This window comes from Oncorhynchus gorbuscha, linkage group LG14 (genome assembly GCF_021184085.1).
Source record: "Oncorhynchus gorbuscha isolate QuinsamMale2020 ecotype Even-year linkage group LG14, OgorEven_v1.0, whole genome shotgun sequence".
In the NCBI taxonomy this organism is placed as follows: domain Eukaryota; kingdom Metazoa; phylum Chordata; class Actinopteri; order Salmoniformes; family Salmonidae; genus Oncorhynchus; species Oncorhynchus gorbuscha.
In genome coordinates, this window is record NC_060186.1 from 60675306 (window position 1) to 60694275 (window position 18970).

The 18970-nt window shown below is 43.4% G+C and overlaps 1 protein-coding gene across 7 annotated transcripts in view; it reads left to right on the forward strand.

Annotated features, from left to right (window-relative positions):
- Positions 1-18970, forward strand: part of LOC123995246 (SAM and SH3 domain-containing protein 1-like) — a 353722-nt gene that overhangs the window by 251624 nt on the left and 83128 nt on the right. For 6 of the 7 annotated variants that reach the window (XR_006831794.1, XM_046298711.1, XM_046298712.1 and 3 more), the window contains exon 2: positions 15527-15655. Coding sequence is in view for 6 of the 7 variants with exons in the window: in XM_046298711.1 (XP_046154667.1) it covers positions 15527-15655 (129 nt within the window). In the remaining variant the exon portion in view is untranslated. Of the gene's footprint in view, positions 1-48; positions 324-15526; positions 15656-18970 lie in introns of those variants that run through there. The other variant, XM_046298714.1, reaches the window with a different exon arrangement.

The following is an 18970-nucleotide window of genomic DNA, read 5'->3' on the forward strand; positions in this document are numbered from 1 at the left end:
TGGGCCGGTTTGGGGGAGGGGAGACAGGAAGGTAACAACCAACTGAGAAAAGCTTTTAACTGTGTCCCTCCTAGGGAGACCCACGTTGCTCATTTAGTGGTTGTGTATTGATACTTGTTAACGTGTAAATCACGTCCCAAAACAACAACGCAAGGGAAGATGGTCTATTTCTCAAAGCGACAAGCGCAAAGTTTTACATTCCATCCTCGGTGCCCAAAATATGGGTTTGGCATTTGGGTCATTTCCCTTCTTCAACCTGTTCCCGAGGAGCTTTGTTTTTGAGGTGATCCGATTTCAAAGCAACCTGGAATCCAGTGAAAATGGTATGTTGCTCTTGAGTTGAAAACCTGTTTGTGTGCTATCTTCCTAGTCTGGTGCACTTGAGCTGCGAAGATGGAATTGTACTTGTCTGTTGTTTCAGACAGAGGTAACAAGTAGCCTCCATTACAATTCGTTTATTAAACTTCATTGTTGTGTTGGTTACATTGTTACAAATTGTAACTGCTCATGTTGTTTTAGGAGAGTTGAGCTCCTGTGTGTTCTATGAAGGCCCCATGCCAAAACACTTGTTGTTGTGTTTTGTTGCTGTGCTGGAATGTTACTTTGGAAAGGTTATGATGGAAAAATTGTTGCAAATTGCATTGATTGAAATATTGTCAGTCCTGAAATGTGATGTTGTGTCGATGTGTGGCTACATTTTGTTCTCCATGTCATTTTCCCCCCAACCTTTAAGTTTAGCTTGTTAGTCCCTTATCAGTGCACACCTCCTAGCACCTTGAACACAACTGGCACTGGTTTGACAACAATATCACTTTGATATCCAGCAATTGGAGTTGTAGCCAAGGCCTCTGGATCCCCAGGGAGGCATCCCCAGCGAGGCTTTCAATGTTGTATGCCAAAATGCAATCTTGTCAGTCCTCAATCCACATAGGCCTATACCAATCCACATCTTCCCAAAGTGCATGGCAAATCTTGCAATTAAGATATGGTAAAGATTACACTGATTAAGATAATCACTTTTGCCTCTAGTTCTTTGTTAGGGGCCAGGGTGACATGGTCATCTTGATTGTACAGATGTGTGTGGGCCATCTGATCTGAGTGATCAATAGAGTTCATGTCTTTTCCCATGTGAATGGTGGGTCATTTGAAGATCAACGTGTTCATTTGGTCTGGACTGGTTCAGTAGATGAATGGAGTGTGAATGGGCCTAATACCGAGGACAGAGACAGGTGTGTGTGTGCGTGCGGGCCCGTGTGTGTGTGTGAGAAACGGAGATGAGTGTCCTAGCCTTTGACTCTGGGTGGGAGACCTGAGACTCCAGCCATGCAATTTAACCAGATTTATTACACTGGATGCAAATGTCTATCAGTGCTCTCATCTTTGACGCCTTTCCTCTGCTTGCAGCTGGAACACACACACACACACACACACACACACACACACACACACACACACACACACACACACACACACACACACACACACACACACACACACACACACACACACACACACACACACACACACACACACACACACAAGACAAGTGTGACACCTCCTTCATAGGTGACAGCAAGCCTTTCACACATCCTCCTCCATCACAGATACCTGAGACTGGGTCTTTTGGTCTGAAGGATGTTTTGTTACCAGTAATATCATTATGATGTCACAGGAGAGGGACACGACTCTGATTTCATGTCCCTCATATTGCCATCTGGTCACTACTCAGGTTTTTGAGTCAGGTAAACAGAATTTGTTAATGGAAGAGGGTATTTTCTTCCACTAGGCTTGGGCTTAAATCGCAACAACGTGCTATACTCCTGCCCCGTGGCACTCACATCTGTAGCCATGAAGTGCTTTAAAAGGCTGTTCATGGCTCACATCAACACCATCATCCCAGAAACCCTAGACCCACTCCAATTCGCATACCACCCCAACAGATCCACAGAGGAAGCAATCTCCATTGCATTCCACACTGCCCTTTCCCAACTGGACAAAAGGAGCGCCTACGTGAGAATGCTGCTCATTGACTACAGCTCAGCATTCAACACCATAGTGCCCTCCAAGCTCATCACTATGCAAAGGAACCTGAGACTGAACACCTCCCTCTGTAACTGGATCCTGGACTTCCTGACGGGCCGCCCCCAGGTGGTGAGGGTAGGCAACAACACATCCGCTACTCTGACCCTCAACATGCAGGCCCCTCAGAGGTGTGTGCTGAGTCCCCTTCTGTACTTCCTGTTCACCCACGACTGTGTGGTTGCGCATGACTACAACACCATCATTAAGATTGCGACAACACGGCGGTGGTAGGCCAGATCACCGACGACGATGAGACAGTCTATATGGAGCAGGTCAGAGACCTGGCAGTGTGGTGCCAGGACAACAACCTCTCCCTCAACGTGAGCAAGTCAAAGGAGCTGATCATGGACTACAGGAAAAAGAGGACTGAGCACACCCCCATTCACATTGACTGGGTTATAGTGGAGAAGGTTGAGAGCTTCAAGTTCCTTGGTGTACACTTTACTAAGGTCCAAACACACCAACACAGTTGTGAGGAGGGAACAACTATGCCTATTCCCCCTCAGGAGATCCTCAAAAAGTTTTACAGCTGCACCATCGAGAGCTTCCTGAGTGGTTTCATCACCGCTTGGTATGGCAATTGCTCAGCATCTGACCACAAGGTGCTACAGAGGGTCGTGCGTATGGCCCAGTACATCAATGGGGCCAAGCTTTATGCCATCCAGGACCTCTATAACATGCAGTGTCAGAGGAAGGCCCTAAAAACGGTCTATGATTCCAGCCACCCAAGTCATAGACTGTTCTCTCTGCTACCACATGGCAAGCAGTACCGGAGTGCCAAGTCTAGGACCAAAAGGCTCCTGAACAGCTTCTACCCCAAGCCATAAGACTGCTGAACAGTTAATCAAATGTCTACCAGGACTATTTACATTGACCCCCTTATTTTATTCTTATTTCTTATTTATTTTTGCACTGATTCTTTTGCACATGCTTGATATACACTCACTGGACTCTAGGGCTTTCCTCATTTAGTCAACTGGTCGATTGTTTGGTCAATAGGCTGTTGGTCGACCAAATATTTTTTAGTTGATGAGTGGCAAATATACACTACCGTTCAAAAGTTTGGTGTCACATAGAAATGTCCTTGTTTTTCAAAGAAAAGCAACTTTTTTGTAAATTGAAATAACATTACATTTTTATGGAATTTTCTACATAGGCATACAGAGGACCGTTATCAGCAACCATCATTCCTGTTTTCCAATGGTACGCTGTGTTAGCTAATCCAAGTTTATCATTTTAAAAGGTGAATTGATCATTAGAAAACCCTTTTGCAATTATGTTAGCACAGCTGAAAACTGTTGTTCTGATTAATGAAGCAATAAAACTGTCTTTCTTTAGACTAGTTGAGTATCTGGAGCATTAGCATTTGTGGGTTCACTTATAGGCTCAAAATGGCGAGAAACAAAGACCTTTCTTCTGAAACTCTTCACTTGGTAAATAACCCCTTGTATATAGCCTCGTTATTGTTATTCAAATCAAATCCAACTTTATTTGTCACATGTGCCTAATACAACAAGTGTAGACTTTACCGTGAAATGCGTACTTACAAGCCCTTAACCAACAGTGCAGTTCAAGAAAGAGTTAAGAAAATATTTACCAAATAAATGTAAGTTAAAAAATTATAAAAAGTTACACAATAAAATAACAATAATGAGGCTATATGCAGGGGTACCGGTACCGAGTCAATGTGCGGGTGTACAGGTTAGAGGTCATTTGTACATGTAGGTAGGGGTGTGTTACTGTTTTTCCTTTAGTTTATTTATCACATTTCTCTTTGCCTTGTTGAAATATAAAGTAATGACTGTGCTAAATCCCAGAAACCACATGTTATGTCATTTCCTTTAGAAGTACAGGCTGTAAGTGACTGGAAATGGTCTGAATACTGCAGCACAGCTGCCAACACTCCACCTTATATCTGTGCTGTTTCAGTCAGTATTTCTGTAGAAGTAATCACAGGGCCAACAATATGGTCATTGTTCAATCCCCAGTGTTTATGAAACCTTTCCAATTCAAAGGCCTCAGCACAATAGATTCCCAATATTTTTGGCAACAAAATGGCCGTGCTATATTTAGTTTGTTGTCAGTACGTAATGCTTTTCTATGGCCTTTGTCTCTGGGGCCCTACATGAGAATGCCCTTTTGAGTAAGCCTGTGCCTGAGCCTATTGAAACATCTGAACACTACTGTTACAGATTAGTAAAGCCATTTGGGGTGCAGCTTCTCAGTAACCAATGAATGTGAAGTATACATACCAAGTTTTTTCTGACATGCACCTAATCTACCTAAGGAAAGTACTCCTGTAACAGGTTGATCAAATGAAGGTCCAACACCTGAAGTCCACCACTCTACTGTTGATTGTTTCACTACAGTTCTAACTACATCAGAGAGTCCTGGGTACAGAAGGTAATTACCAGGGAGTGAATTGAAATTCCAGTTCAAGAATGAGTTAATTTAATTATAATGTATCGTAAACCTATTCATGGCCGTGCAGTGACTAGGTGAGTCATTGTTCATCATAATTAACTCAAGCGTGGAGGTTTGTGGTCCTGTAGTGATATTGCTAGGAGCCCCTCTGCCTGAGGTTAAACCACCGCTAGGAATGTGTTTAATGAGAATACCTTTGTGAACCTGTCATTTATTTGTGGTTACAACAGGGTAAACATAGACCTAAGCCAATTAACAATCTGGGGCTGTTAAGGGATGAATAACTGTTGCATTATGGGTGCATGAGCATCTCGGCTGTTTGAACAGGGTTAGTAGACTGGAGCCGACCCATCTCTGGTTCTTTGAAGAAATGAGCTTTCAGCAAGTCCTTAAATCGGATCTGACATTTTTTTGTAGGATGTGCATGTTATTATTCTTGTATCTGTAAGTCGCTCTGGATAAGAGCGTCTGCTAAATGACTTAAATGTAAATGTAATGTATCTAGCTTTCCATAAATAATGTTAAAAGGCAGCATGCCATGTATAACATTTCCACAGTGTTAGTGTGTATGGGTGCAGGTGTGTATGGGTGGATATTTGGAAGTACCAGTCCTCAACAGCATAAACACAGCACCTTTAGTACCTCCCTCTGCAAACGGAGCAGTTAGTTCAAACAGTGATTTTGCTCTATTCCGCCGCGTCAGCTTCTAATTCAGGGGTGTCAAAGTCATTCCATGGAGGGCCTAGTGTCTGCTGGTTCAATAAAGACCTAGACAAGGTGAGGGGAGTTCCTTACTAATTAGTGACCTCATCAATCAAGTACGAAAACCCGTAGTGCTGCTCTGTTTATTATCTCTCCTGATTGCCTAGTCACTTTTACCCCTACCTACATGTACATATTACCTAAATTACTTCAACTACCCTGTACTCCTGCATATTGACTCAGTACCTGTACTCCTTGTATATAGCTATATATATATATATTGTTATTTTATTGTGTTAGTATTTACATTAATATTTTACTTTTTATTTTACTTTTTAACTCTGCATTGCTGGGAAAGGGCTCATAAGTAAGCATTTCACGGTAATGTCTGCAATTTGATTTGATTTGAACATCAATTAAAATAAAATAAATGTAGAGATTAGTACTGTAGCTAACTTGGCAGTTAGTTGTTAGCATGCGAGAGGACCCAAAAGGTCAGTGCACTGAGTTTAGCCCTGCATGCTGGCTATGGAATGTTTTAATAACTGACAGAAGGCTCTTGGTGTGCTATTTACAAAGGGGAAGTTATTTCAGCTGAGTGTACATTCTTGCTACTTTTGTTGTTTTCTTTGCCTCAGAAAGCACAGAAAGATCAGCTTGCTTGCTCATGAGGTATTTGTCCTCATAGACTACCACTGAGCGCTCTGGGAAATCAGGACCTTGAATCCATCCAGGATAAGTGTTGAATTGCACCACTCAGGAGATTCCCCTAGATTTCAATTCAAAGAACTGAACAGTAAAGGTTTGCAGCTCCGGCACAATGAGAGAACAGAGTTAATGTTTCAGCATGGCTGTTTAGATGGGATTGAAGGGCACAGAGTTAATGTTTCAGCATGGCTGTTTAGATGGGATCGAAGGGCACAGAGTTCATGTTTCAGCATGGCTGTTTAGATGGGATTGAAGGGCACAGAGTTAATGTTTCAGCATGGCTGTTGAGATGGGATCGAAGGGCACAGAGTTCATGTTTCAGCATGGCTGTTTAGATGGGATTGAAGGGCACAGAGTTAATGTTTCAGCATGGCTGTTGAGATGGGATCGAAGGGCACAGAGTTAATGTTTCAGCATGGCTGTTGAGATGGGATCGAAGGGCACTGAGTTAATGTTTCAGCATGGCTGTTTAGATGGGATTGAAGGGCACAGAGTGAGTTATGGTTTGCGTTTGAGCAGATTTTACTCAGAGCATACAAAGTCAATTGGCTGTTGAGTTACGGAGTGTGTTTTTGAAATGGATGTTTTGAGTGGATGTTTGCATCACCACACAGCTACTTACATCTGCCTGATAAGGAAGGTGTTTCTGGGTCATCATGGGGCATGACCTTGTAACGTTAAGGCCTATGACATGTAGAGAATAGCCATGCATTACTGTTCAGCAGTGGCCCAAGGATGTCTCCCAGATGCCATGGATAATACTGTTGCACCACCACCCCCTACCCTCCCAGAGTGGTCACATTGAGAATGACAGGAATTCTATGGTTAATTAATTAGCTGAGCAGAGGTCAGCAGGACAGTAACCTGGATATGTTACTCACCCATGGGTCTCGATTCCAGTCTGAACACTCTCTCCTATACCTCTCTCTGTCAATGGAAAATAGATAATATTCTCATGTGGAATCATGGACAGTAACCTCTAAACCTATGGCTGTTAGTCAGACATGTATTTCAAAGTATACTGCAGAATTATTCATATAAACAGTCCCTGTAAGCTTAGAGACAGTAAACCATGAGCCAAGTCATGTCAGTCAGGTCAGTCCTCCCACTAGTGGTTTAGAATAACAAACTCCAGCCTCAAGAGTTTTTTACTGGAAAGCCTCACAGCATTCCCTCCAAGCCGTTGGTAAGAGCATTGTTCCGTAAAGAGTTGAAGTAAAGTGAGGAGATTGGACCTGCCCCTAAAGTGTTGGCACTGTGTTCTGAAGAGGTTCGGCTGAACCTGAAATTAGGAATGGTCAAGTGAGGCGAGCAAGAACAGTCTTATCTCTCTCTCTCTCTCTCTCTCTCCTCTCTCCTCTCCTCTCCTCTCCTCTACTCTACTCTACTCTACTCTACTCTACTCTACTCTACTCTACTCTACTCTACTCTACTCTACTCTACTCTCTCTTTCTTTTCCTCTCTTTCTTTCCTCTCCTCTCTCTTACACCTTGGGTGTTGTCTTTTATATCCTGTTCTGACTGTGAACATGATCATTGAACGTGACTCAAGGCAGGGTGGTGCACTCTTGTATACACAGGGTGGGAGCCAAACAAGTTTTGGTCTATTGCATTATGGGTTTTTTCATCTCCATAAAACCGTTGTTGTTGTTGTTGTCATTCCTTCCATTTTGTTTTAATTAAATACACACACATACATTAACATAATTTTTAGTGATGCACCAATATGACATTTTTAGCCGATACCAATATCCGATATTTTCCTTGCCCAAAAAAACGATACCGATACCGATAAGCATTCTAGTACAGTTAAATTGTTAACACACACGGACGCAGCGGTCTAAGGCACTGCATCTCAGTGTAAGAGGCATCACTACAGTCCCTGGTTCGAATCCAGGCTGTATCACAATCCCGCCATGATTGGGAGTCCAGTCCCATAGGGCGAAACACAATTGGCCCCGTGTCGTCCGGGCCGTCATTTTAAATAAGAATTTGTTCTTAACTGACTCGCCTAGTTAAATAAAGGTTACACACACACACATTGACCAAAAAGTTATTTTGTTGGCATTTGCGTATGTTGTAACGGCGTTCGTCTGTTGAAGGAGAAGCGGACCAAAATGCAGCGTGGTGGTTACTCATGTTCTTTAATGAAGAATAGCGATACATGAAATAACTATAAATATTACAAAACAACAAACAGAATGTGAAAACCTATACAGCCTGTCTGGTGAACAACTACACAGAGACAGGAACAATCACCCACAAAATACACAGTGAAACCCAGGCTACCTAAATATGGTTCCCAATCAGAGACAACGAGAATCACCTGACTCTGATTGAGAACTGCCTCAGGCAGCCAAGCCTATGCTAGACACACCCCTAATCAGCCACAATCCCAATGCCTACAAAAAAAAACAATACGACAACACAATAAACCCATGTCACACCCTGGCCCGAACAAATAATTAAAGAAAACACAAAATACTGAGACCAAGGCGTGACATATGTCCCCATTACTAGTAAAACATCATCAACAACTTACTTGCGGTGCTGTTTTGTTTTTAATATTTTCAGTCGTTGAATTCTCAACCAGGATTTCTATGGAACACCGTTTGGGTCTTTGCATGTCAAATAACACAATTTGATGTGTCAAATAAGTTTGTTGACCAATCAGGACCTGAACATGACTGCACATCACATAATAATTTAACTTGTTCATTCATTTTTTACATAGTTATTACACATTGATAACACCATCACTCAAATTTTATATTTCACAACGATTCATCGATACGAATGCTATGATGCTGGTAAAGTTGTCTCGCGCACCTACAGAGCTGGTCATAAAAAAAGCTAGCTAGCTCATTGATGCAAACACTGTTCTTCCCTAAAAACATAGCAAAACGACATCTGTTTCAGTAGCTATATAGTTAGCAAGCTAACTATGTAGCTAGGTGTCATCTAAAATAACCCTCATTTATAAGACAGTTCTTATTTGATTAATGGGTGTCGGACCTTTCTATGTGAAGCTAGCCACAGTAAGGATTAGCCACAATAGTGGACTTTGCGGTTAGCCTTCAAAATAAAAGTATGGCATAGTTCTACTAGTTGTATTCATTTGCATCACTGTCAATTACGTACTTTTATTTTGAAGGCAACCGCAAATTCCACTATTGTGCCTAATCCTTATTGTGGCTAGATTCACAACACATAACCCGGTCCGGTCGATCCTCACTAGCCAGATGAAGCTAGCTGACTGCTTATAACGTTAGCTTATAACGTTAACTGAAGTTCAATTTCAATAGGCGGGCAACAAGTGGCAACCTAGCTAATACTTACTCACAAGGATTCCTAAATCATTGCTAAGAATAATGAAAAGGACTGCAGTTTCTACTGGTCATTGCTTTCAGGCTGGTTGTATTGGTGCTAGCTAGGTACCAAGCTAAAGCTAGCTACCCCAGAAGTTGGGGTCGAACAAATGATGCTTTATTACCAACGCGGTATTGTAAATATCGTTCGTGGCCGGTGTTTGCTTGTTTGCAGACTTTTTTGTACAGCTCTGACAGTCGTACTGTATCTTTTTTGACACGCAAAGACCCAAACAGCGTTCCATAGTATGTATGTTGTGAAGCTAATAGCAGTGACGCTATTACTGTGTAACTCTGGTAGGTCAACATCTGAAATCAGTCATCAGTCGGCGAACGCCAACATCACCCACGACAGAGAAAGGTTGATTGTCAAGGACAACGAATTCCATTATCTTGGCTTTAATGGATTTCGCCTTTGAGTTGTTGCTCTGAAATTTTCTTACTCTTTCAAATGACTGCTTGATTCACACAGCAGGCATTGTGTGCTGTGTTGCGCAAAATTTTACATGGCATCATTAACCTACATTATAAACGATTTGACATAGTTTTTTTTTTTTACCCCTTTTTTTCTCCAATTGGTCTTGTCTCATCACTGCAACTCCCGTGCGGACTCGGGAGAGTGCGTCCTCCGAAACACAAACCAACCAAACCGCAATGCTTCTTGACACAATGCCCATCCAACCCGGAAGCCAGCCACACTAATGTGTCAGAGGAAACACCGTACACCTGGTGACCTGGTCAGCGTGCACTGCGCCCAGCCACCCCAGGAGTTGCTAGTGCGCAATGGGACAAGGATATCCCTGCCGGCCAAACCCTCCCTAACCCAAACACATTGTGCGCCGCCCCATGGGCCTCCCGGTCATAGCCGGCTGCGGTAGAGCCTGGACTCGAACCCAGAAACTCTGGTGGCACAGCTAGCACTGCAATGCAGTGTCTTAGACCACTAGGCCACCCGGGAGGCCACTGACATTGGTTTTTAACATCAGTGTTAAACTACACATTGGGTCAATACTGGCGTTTTTAGCTAATATCGCTCGATTCCGATTTGTTCACCGATATATAGTGCTTCCCTAATCATTTTAAGACACTCAGATTTTCAACGGGTGGTTTAGCCTGCTAGTCTAACAGACACAGACCCCAGGGTTGTTGTTGTTCGGATAAAGCAAAGAGTAAAGTCTTCTCCATAGCCTCTGTGTTAGATAAAGGCTGTCTCCCCAACCTACTGATGTTTTACCCCCTTCAACCCCCAGCCTCCCCATTCAATACCTCGTCACAAATCACCCCTGTCCACTGGCTCCATACCCCCTCAGTACCCCCCTCACACTGCCATATGGACTATTGTTATCACATTCCTTCACTCCCACACACACACAAAACGCACACTCACTCTCGCATACACAATCACTTACAATAAACAGACACATAGTCAATCAATCACTTCCATCTTTTTTTCTAACATCTTTTAAAATATTTTTTACCTTAACTGACTTGCCTAGTTAAGTAAATAACAATTTATTTATTTAACTAGGCGGCCTAGGAACAGTGGGTTAACTGCCTTGCAGAACGACAGATTTTTTACTTTGTCAGCTCGGGGATTCGATCTTGCAACCTTTCGGTTACTGGCCCAACGCTCTAAACACTAGGCCGTCCCTTGTCTTGTCATTGTCTCATTGACACATGTGCATACAAGCTGTCCGTTATGAAGTGGGCCCCCAGTCCGGCTCCCAGTCAGGCTCCAATTCAGGCTCTTAGTCAGGCTCCCAGCTGTGTAGAGGCTGATTGATGGGCTACATGAGCTCATGGTAGGAGAGGAATCCCAGGTATGCTACACACACACCGGCCCCCCCGAGAGGAACACTGCAGTAAGGAAAGACCTAGCACTGCAACATCACTGTAACAACACTGTAACAACACTGCAACAGCACTGTAACAACACTGTAACAGCACTGCAACAACACTGTAAAAACACTAACAGCACTGTAACAACACTGTAACAGCACAGCAACAGCACTGTAACAACACTGTAACAGCACAATAACAGCACTGTAACAGCACTGTAACAACACTGCAACAGCACAGTAACAGCACTGTAACAACACTGTAATAACACCGTAACAGCACTGTAACAACACCGTAACAGCACTGCAACACAGCAACAGCACTGTAACAACACTAACAGCACTGTAACAACACTGCAACAGCACTGTAATAACACTAACAGCACTGTAACAACACTGTAATAACACCGTAACAGCACTGTAACAACACTGCACTAATAACACCAGCACTGTAACAACACTAACAGCACTGTAACAACACTGTAATAACACCGTAACAGCACTGTAATAACACCGTAACAGCACTGTAACAACACAGCAACAGCACTGTAACAACACTGTAATAACACCGTAACAGCACTGTAACACAGCACTGTAACAGCACTGCAACAACACTGTAATAACACCGTAACAGCACTGTAACAACACTGTAATAACACCGTAACAGCACTGTAACAACACTGTAATAACACCGTAACAGCACTGTAACAACACTGTAATAACACCGTAACAGCACTGTAACAACACTGTAATAACACTGTAATAACACTGTAATAACACCGTAACAGCACTGTAATAACACCGTAACAGCACTGTAACAACACTAACAGCACTGTAACAACACTGTAATAACACCGTAACAGCACTGTAATAACACCGTAACAGCACTGTAACAACACAGCAACAGCACTGTAACAACACTGTAATAACAGCACTGTAATAACACCGTAACAGCACTGTAACACTGCAACAGCACTGTAACACTGCAACAGCACTGTAACAGCACTGTAACAACACTGTAATAACACCGTAACAGCACTGTAACAACACTGTAATAACACCGTAACAGCACTGTAACAACACTGTAATAACACAACAGCACTGTAACAACACTGTAATAACAACAGCAGCTGTAACAACACCGTAACAGCACTGTAACAACAACAGCACTGTAACAACACTAACAGCCCTGTAACAACACTGCAACAGCACTGTAATAACACCGTAACAGCACTGTAATAACACTGCAACAGCACTGTAATAACACCGTAACAGCACTGCAACAGCACTGTAACAGCACTGTAACAACACTGCAACAGCACTGTAACAACACTGACAACAACATAATAAATCACATTGTAATGTTAAACTACAGCATAGGCCATTGGCTTTACCTCTGGGTAAAGCTTGGAGAGTTGAAGTATTACAGACAAACAGTGCTGACAGATGAGATGGAATCCATGCCTGCCTATAAGGTATTCTAGGCATTTAACACATACAGCCTGCTGAACATCTGTACAGTTAGTACACAAACTTCTTTACACAAACTGGAGTTGTGACTAAGATGTTTACACAGACATGGACAGTTTGTTTTATAGACCCAGAAAGGTAATGAACTGTCATTAAATATCTGCCTGAGTTGTAATCAGGTGTTCTACATGGACAGATACACTGACTGCAACTCTAGTATCTGGGTCTGTCTGTCACCCTCTTGGACATGGTTGTGCCATGTTTCTGGGGATTAGGCAGTACTGTAGCTAGTCTCTAATAAGAGTGTGCTTCTCTCTCTGAGTGAGGAATGTGGGGAGACACGTGTCTGCTCTCTGCCCAGAGAGTGAGAGAGCGCTTCCATAGGGAATCTCAGCCACCTCTAACCATATGTCACAGTCTGGACGTAGCTAGAGTTACGAAGAAGTATTCTATGGTGGGAGGGAGTGAGTGGAGGAAAATAAAGCTGAACAATCTGGATTTTTGATACAGGGGCCTCTGTCTGTCTAGAATGTATTTCAATATTCTGTTGTTAATGTGGAATGCATTACCGATGGGTGATGGTGGGATTCACTTCAGGTTTGTGTTTTTCCACAGTGTGGACTAGTTTGTTGTTTTCATCCTCAATGTTGTTTTGGAAAGCCCTCTCAGAAGAAGACCCTCTCTCTGCCTTCCCAGGGTGTGTGTGTGCGCGTCTGCCCGGAGTTTATGTGTGTGTGTGGCACACTGCCTCCACAGTACCCCATTCATCCCATGTTGGCACAGAGATACTGGGTCCTGTTTAGAGGACCACAGAGAGAGACAGAGACAAACTAAGACTGAGAGAGACCGTTCACTCCTCGCAGAGTGACTCAATGCATGCTGACCACTCACCAAACCAGGCACTGACTAGATCAACACTAATGAATATTGAACGATTGGCCATCACTGCAATGGTTGTCAACATACACAGCACCGAGTAGTTATGAGTCCAAGCACCATAGAGAGACGCTTCTCAAATCTTCTCAGTGAAAGATGTTTCCGTTGCTCTCCAACCCGTCAGTTAGTAGTACAGTTGCCCCTTCGCTAAGCCCCACCACAGAATATTGGGCAACCAATCGCAGCGCTCCAATGTATAGCAACTGTCATTGAGTCTGACACCTTAGACAAGCTCACATTTCAAACGCATGAAAGTCAATGAGCGCTATGGCAAAACTGTGAGTTTTCATCAAAAAGTAGCTAAATTGTTTAAAGGTTTACTTGCTACTGTGATTCCTGAAATGCAGAACCTGCATTTTGTTAATAAAAAATATATACGTTTGTTTTATTTGCTAGCTCAGCTGGTTAGCTAGCTCCCGGTCTTACTGACCACAAAACGTTGCTAACGCTAGCTAGCCACTTAATATAACAGGTTTTCTCGAAATGTATGTTAGCTAGCTAAGTTATCTATATTATGAATACAACTATAATCTGCTGTCGACATCAGGATACGGCTTGAGAGAACTAGTTAAAACCCAAAATGGTAAGTAGTAGATTTAACTGCATGACAGGCCATTCAGGGCCATCTAGTGCATAGCCACACTAATGACAGTCCACCACAACATACCCGATAGACTACCCCTTATTAATCAGGAGACTATGTTTAATTTGATTGTGTATTAAAAACACAGTTTGAGATCGTTGCGAGAGGTTTTCTCCAGTAGTTTGAATGGGGAATGGAGCTTCTTGGGAAAATGTTGTCCAAGGTTGCAACATTAACCTAGGGGGTGGGTCTTAGTGAAGGGTCGATGGCTATGACTCTCACTCATAACCTTGGAGTGGAAACACAACCCATACATGTATGTAATTCTCCTCTGGTTTCAATGTATAGCAATGCACTAGCAGGTTCTGCTTTTTTAGTATTGATTCTACAGTTCCTCTCTGAATCTCCAACCACGTGTTTTGGGGCTAGTGTATTCTGTTAAGTAAAGTCTTTGTTATTTAGAGTGTATGGGTGACTGGAACATACTTCCTCCTTCTACCCAAACACCGTCTTCTACACAAAGACAGGAACCCAGCAGAGAGGTGACCCCCCCGGCAGGAAGAGGGTGTTTGGGGTTGGGGTTGGGGTTGGGAGAATGTCATAGCCGGGGTTTAAAGGGCATCTCTGATCTGTGATTGTGTATGTTAACTGACCAAACCCAGGAAACACTCATGGTTGACCGCACTACCTCCCCTCTAGCAGAGACACAAACACACTGTCCCAGACAATCTTCATCTCAACAGGAGCTTGTTTATAGGGCTTCGTCTTCCACAAATCACACTGATGTACTTTCCTTCTCCTTTCTCCTTGTCCTTTCACAACAGGCCATAGCTAGTATAGGCCACAGCTAAAGGGTAAAGGTGCTGTAACCTCTAACCCCTCCCTCAGTAGCACAACTGTGTTAGCCAGTTAGCTAATAACTATAGTCCAGATTGGCAACCAGAGGAAGAAGTGGTGTGCGAGTGATTAGATTTGCGTGCCCCTGCCCACCGCCCTCCACACTGCACCACCTGCCTGCTAGTTGGTGCCTCTCACGCGCTCCTGATTACAAGCGTATGTGTGGGGGTTTTATTAGGCTGTGCTTTGCCCAGAGTGAGAGACAGATGGGGAGCTGAGGTTGTTAGTAGGTCCGTTTATCTCACCTGGAGTACTGTACTGTGGAGGTGAATGCGGTCAGGGGAGTGTGGAGCTTACTGAAAGGATTGACTCAGCCAATGTTATTCCTCCAGACGAAGGCTTTGGTGTCATATTGGCTGCTCAGATTGAGTAATGAGTGTACTGGAAAATGTCTCGAGAACCAACATCTTTCCTCCATTCTACCATGTTTGAACAAATGAGCTGCTTCTATTTCCTCCCTCGGAATCTCTCCCTCAATCTCAATGACTCTCTCTTTCTCTCTCTCTCTGTGTTGTGTAGGATGGTTCTCTAGGGAACATTGATGACCTGGCCCAGGAGTATTCTGAGTACTACAACACCTGCTTCAGTGACGTCAGCGACCGCATGGAGGAGCTACGCAAGAGACGTGTGTCCCAGGACCTCGACATGGTACGTCCCCACAAACACACTCATCACATACCGAGTACCTACAAACACCAATCATACTGTTGCATGTCCCCACAAACTCAAGGCCATCAATCCTGCTGCAATACAGTGGAACTGAGTCCCCACAAACCATCACCTACTACTGCAGCAGAGTATAACCAAGTCCTATCAAAACAGGCAACCCACCAGCTTAGATCAATACAATATCAGCTAAAGAGCTGTGGTAACCCACTTCTTCATGGCTCTACAATTTGTTGTTGAACTTATATAGAATACAACTATGTGTAACGGCGTTCGTCTGTTGAAGAAAGAGAGTCGGACCGAAATGCAGCGTGTTGGTTACTCATGACTTTAATGAAAGAATCACGGTACATGAAATAACTGAAAGACGAAAACAACAAACGGAACGAAACTAATTACAGCCTATCTGGTGAATACTACACAAAGACAGGAACAATCACCCACAAAATACAAAGCGAAACTATGGCTCCCTAAATACGGTTCCCAATCAGAGACAACGATAAGCACATGACTCTGATTGAGAATCGCCTCAGGCAGCCAAGCCTAAAAACACCCCTAATCAGCCGCGTTCCCAAATAATACAAACCCCAATACGAAAACAACATATAAACCCATGTCACACCCTGGCCTACCCAAACATATAACAAAAACACAAAATACAATGACCAAGGTGTGACACTATGCTGATTTTACTATTGTGAAGTGATAGCCAAAATGCTTGAGGAAAATGTTCATTTTGTCAGATCTCCTTTTTATAATTCATAGTATCCTCAAACACGTCGTTTTTCTATCAGTTTGATATCTTTACAGAGTGTGATTTCCCAATGTGCCGCCAACAGCCTGGCAGCCAGACCGGGAGTTGGGGGAAATAATTTTTGAGAGCAATCCAGTGAGTGTTTGTGACTGTGTTCTAAAACACATAGTTTGCCCACCTGCCTCCTGGTGCCTGAAAGTGCTTGGTTGTGTTTTGGAGCTTCTAGGGGTTCTCATTGACATGGATGTAGGGTAGTGGGGCATGGTACCTCTGGGTTGCCAAGTTACTGGCTGAGGTATTGAAGAATGCAGCTGCTCCTGGCAGAGAGTGCTGCTCTGAGTACCCCTGGGGTCTATGCTCCATACACACACAACACAGAGAGAGATGGGGGGGTTAGTGTTCATATGCTAGCTTTATTAACAGGCTATGATAACACTATTCAAAGTGATTGGTATCTGCTTAGAATCCTTGAAAACAGACAGCATCCGTTCAGTTCTGAATTCGCATTTCCAGAACTCCAAGTAGTAAACTGGACTGACCTCATTTTATTCTACTCATCCTGAACATAAAAAGAAGTGAGCCGAATTTAAACAAATTAAGCTCAAACAAATCCAGCACTTACAAATATAGTAACTGCTATTTACTTAGTTTTATTCTGTAACAGAAGTCACAGGGACACATTTTGTGTTGAGCACAAAAACAGATAATTAAATGAAGTGGGAAGAGAGTGACCATACCTACGCTAGAGACATATTTGTAGGATTCCTATTTCATTGACAAATTTTCACCGTTAATCTCCTCAGCTCTATCATGAAGTACTATCCAGTTATAAGCATAATAGAGTTTGAGCTAGATATTGATTAGAAAACAAGAGACACATAGGAAATCCCTCAGGCTTTCAGTAGCCATGTGGTTTTGATTGATTTGAGAGGTGGGTCTCAATGAAAGATGGTATGGGTGATTTATGGAGGGCTCAGCTGTCCTGATTGATGTTGGCCAAAGATTATGTCTGCTCTGCTCTCAGAGCTTTCCAGTGAAGCAACCTCACATCCATCATTGAAGAGTCCGTGTCTGTCGTTTGAGAGAATCCATAGTTTTGTGTGTGTGTGTGTGTGTGTGTGTGTGTGTGTGTGTGTGTGTGTGTGTGTGTGTGTGTGTGTGTGTGTGTGTGTGTGTGTGTGTGTGTGTGTGTGTGTGTGTTTGTGCATACTGTATACACTGAGTATACCAGACTTTAAGGACACCTGCTCTTTCCATGACATAAACTGACCAGGTGAATTCAGGTGAAAGCTATGATCCCTTATTGATGTCACTTTTTAAATCCACTTCAATCAGTGTAGATGAAGGGGAGTAGACAGGTTAAAGAAGGATTTTTAAGCCTTGAGACAATTGAGAAATGGATTGTTGTGTGCTATTCAGAGGGTGAATTGGTAAGACAAAAGATTGAAGTGCCTTTGAACGGAGTATGGTAGTAGGTGCCAGGCGCATCGGTTTGTGTCATAAACTGCAACGCTGCTGGGTTTTTCACGCTCAACAGTTTCCCTTGTGTATCAAAGAATGGTCCACCCAAAGGACATCTAGCCAACTTGACACAATGGTGGGAAGCATTGGAGTCAACATGGGCCAGCATCCCTGTGGAACGCTTTTGACACCTTGTAGAGTCCATGTCCTGACGAATTGAGGCTGTTCTGAGGGCAAAAAAAGGGGGGTGCAACTCAATATTAGGAAGGTGTTCCTAATGTTTTGTGCACTCAGTATATATGTGTTTGTGCATGTGTGTGTGTGCCCCTGTTTATGTGTGTGTCTGCATGTGTGTGTGTTTACATGTGTGAGAGGATGAGTGAAGTGGGTCACCTCTCTGTATGTATTGGGAAGGTTGGGAATGTTCCATCCTGGAGAGATAAAACAGGGGAAGAGGAAGCCTGGATTTACTGCCTGTCTGTCCTGCCTGGAAGAGAGAAGAGCTGGCTGGGTTGGGACAGGACGGGGGCCTTGGGAGTTGGGGTGGGAGGGCTACAGAGCATCTTTAACAGAGCTAGAGGAGGAGGAGCACCTAAGAGCCTGCAGCTGTATGTCCCTCCTGCACAACTTGGAAATGAAAGAGGAGGAACAGAGAGAACGGAGGGAGGAGATATGGGGTGGGAAGGCTGTTTATTCACACACTCAGCAGAAGCCAGCTGTAGAAGGAACTATATATCATGATAACTACACTGAGCTTCAAAGTATTGGGACAGTGGCACATACTTTGTTGTTTTGGTTCTGTACTCCAGTACTTTGGATTTTAAATGTTACAATGACTATAAAGGTTAAAGTGCAGACTGTCAGCTTTACGGACAGTACAATGGGCTGGCATTTAGACGTCCCTGCTGGGACATGGCCTTTCTGGGAGGGGTTGTCTATCACAAGGGACGAGTGTGGTGCCTCTCAGAGGACTTGTCCACCCCGCTCCTTCAAAACCTTCTCCTCTTCTTCATTCTCTCATCACCAGGCCTCTCCTCTGTACTGACCCCATTGTAATCTGTCCTCTTTCCCTTTTGCTGTTC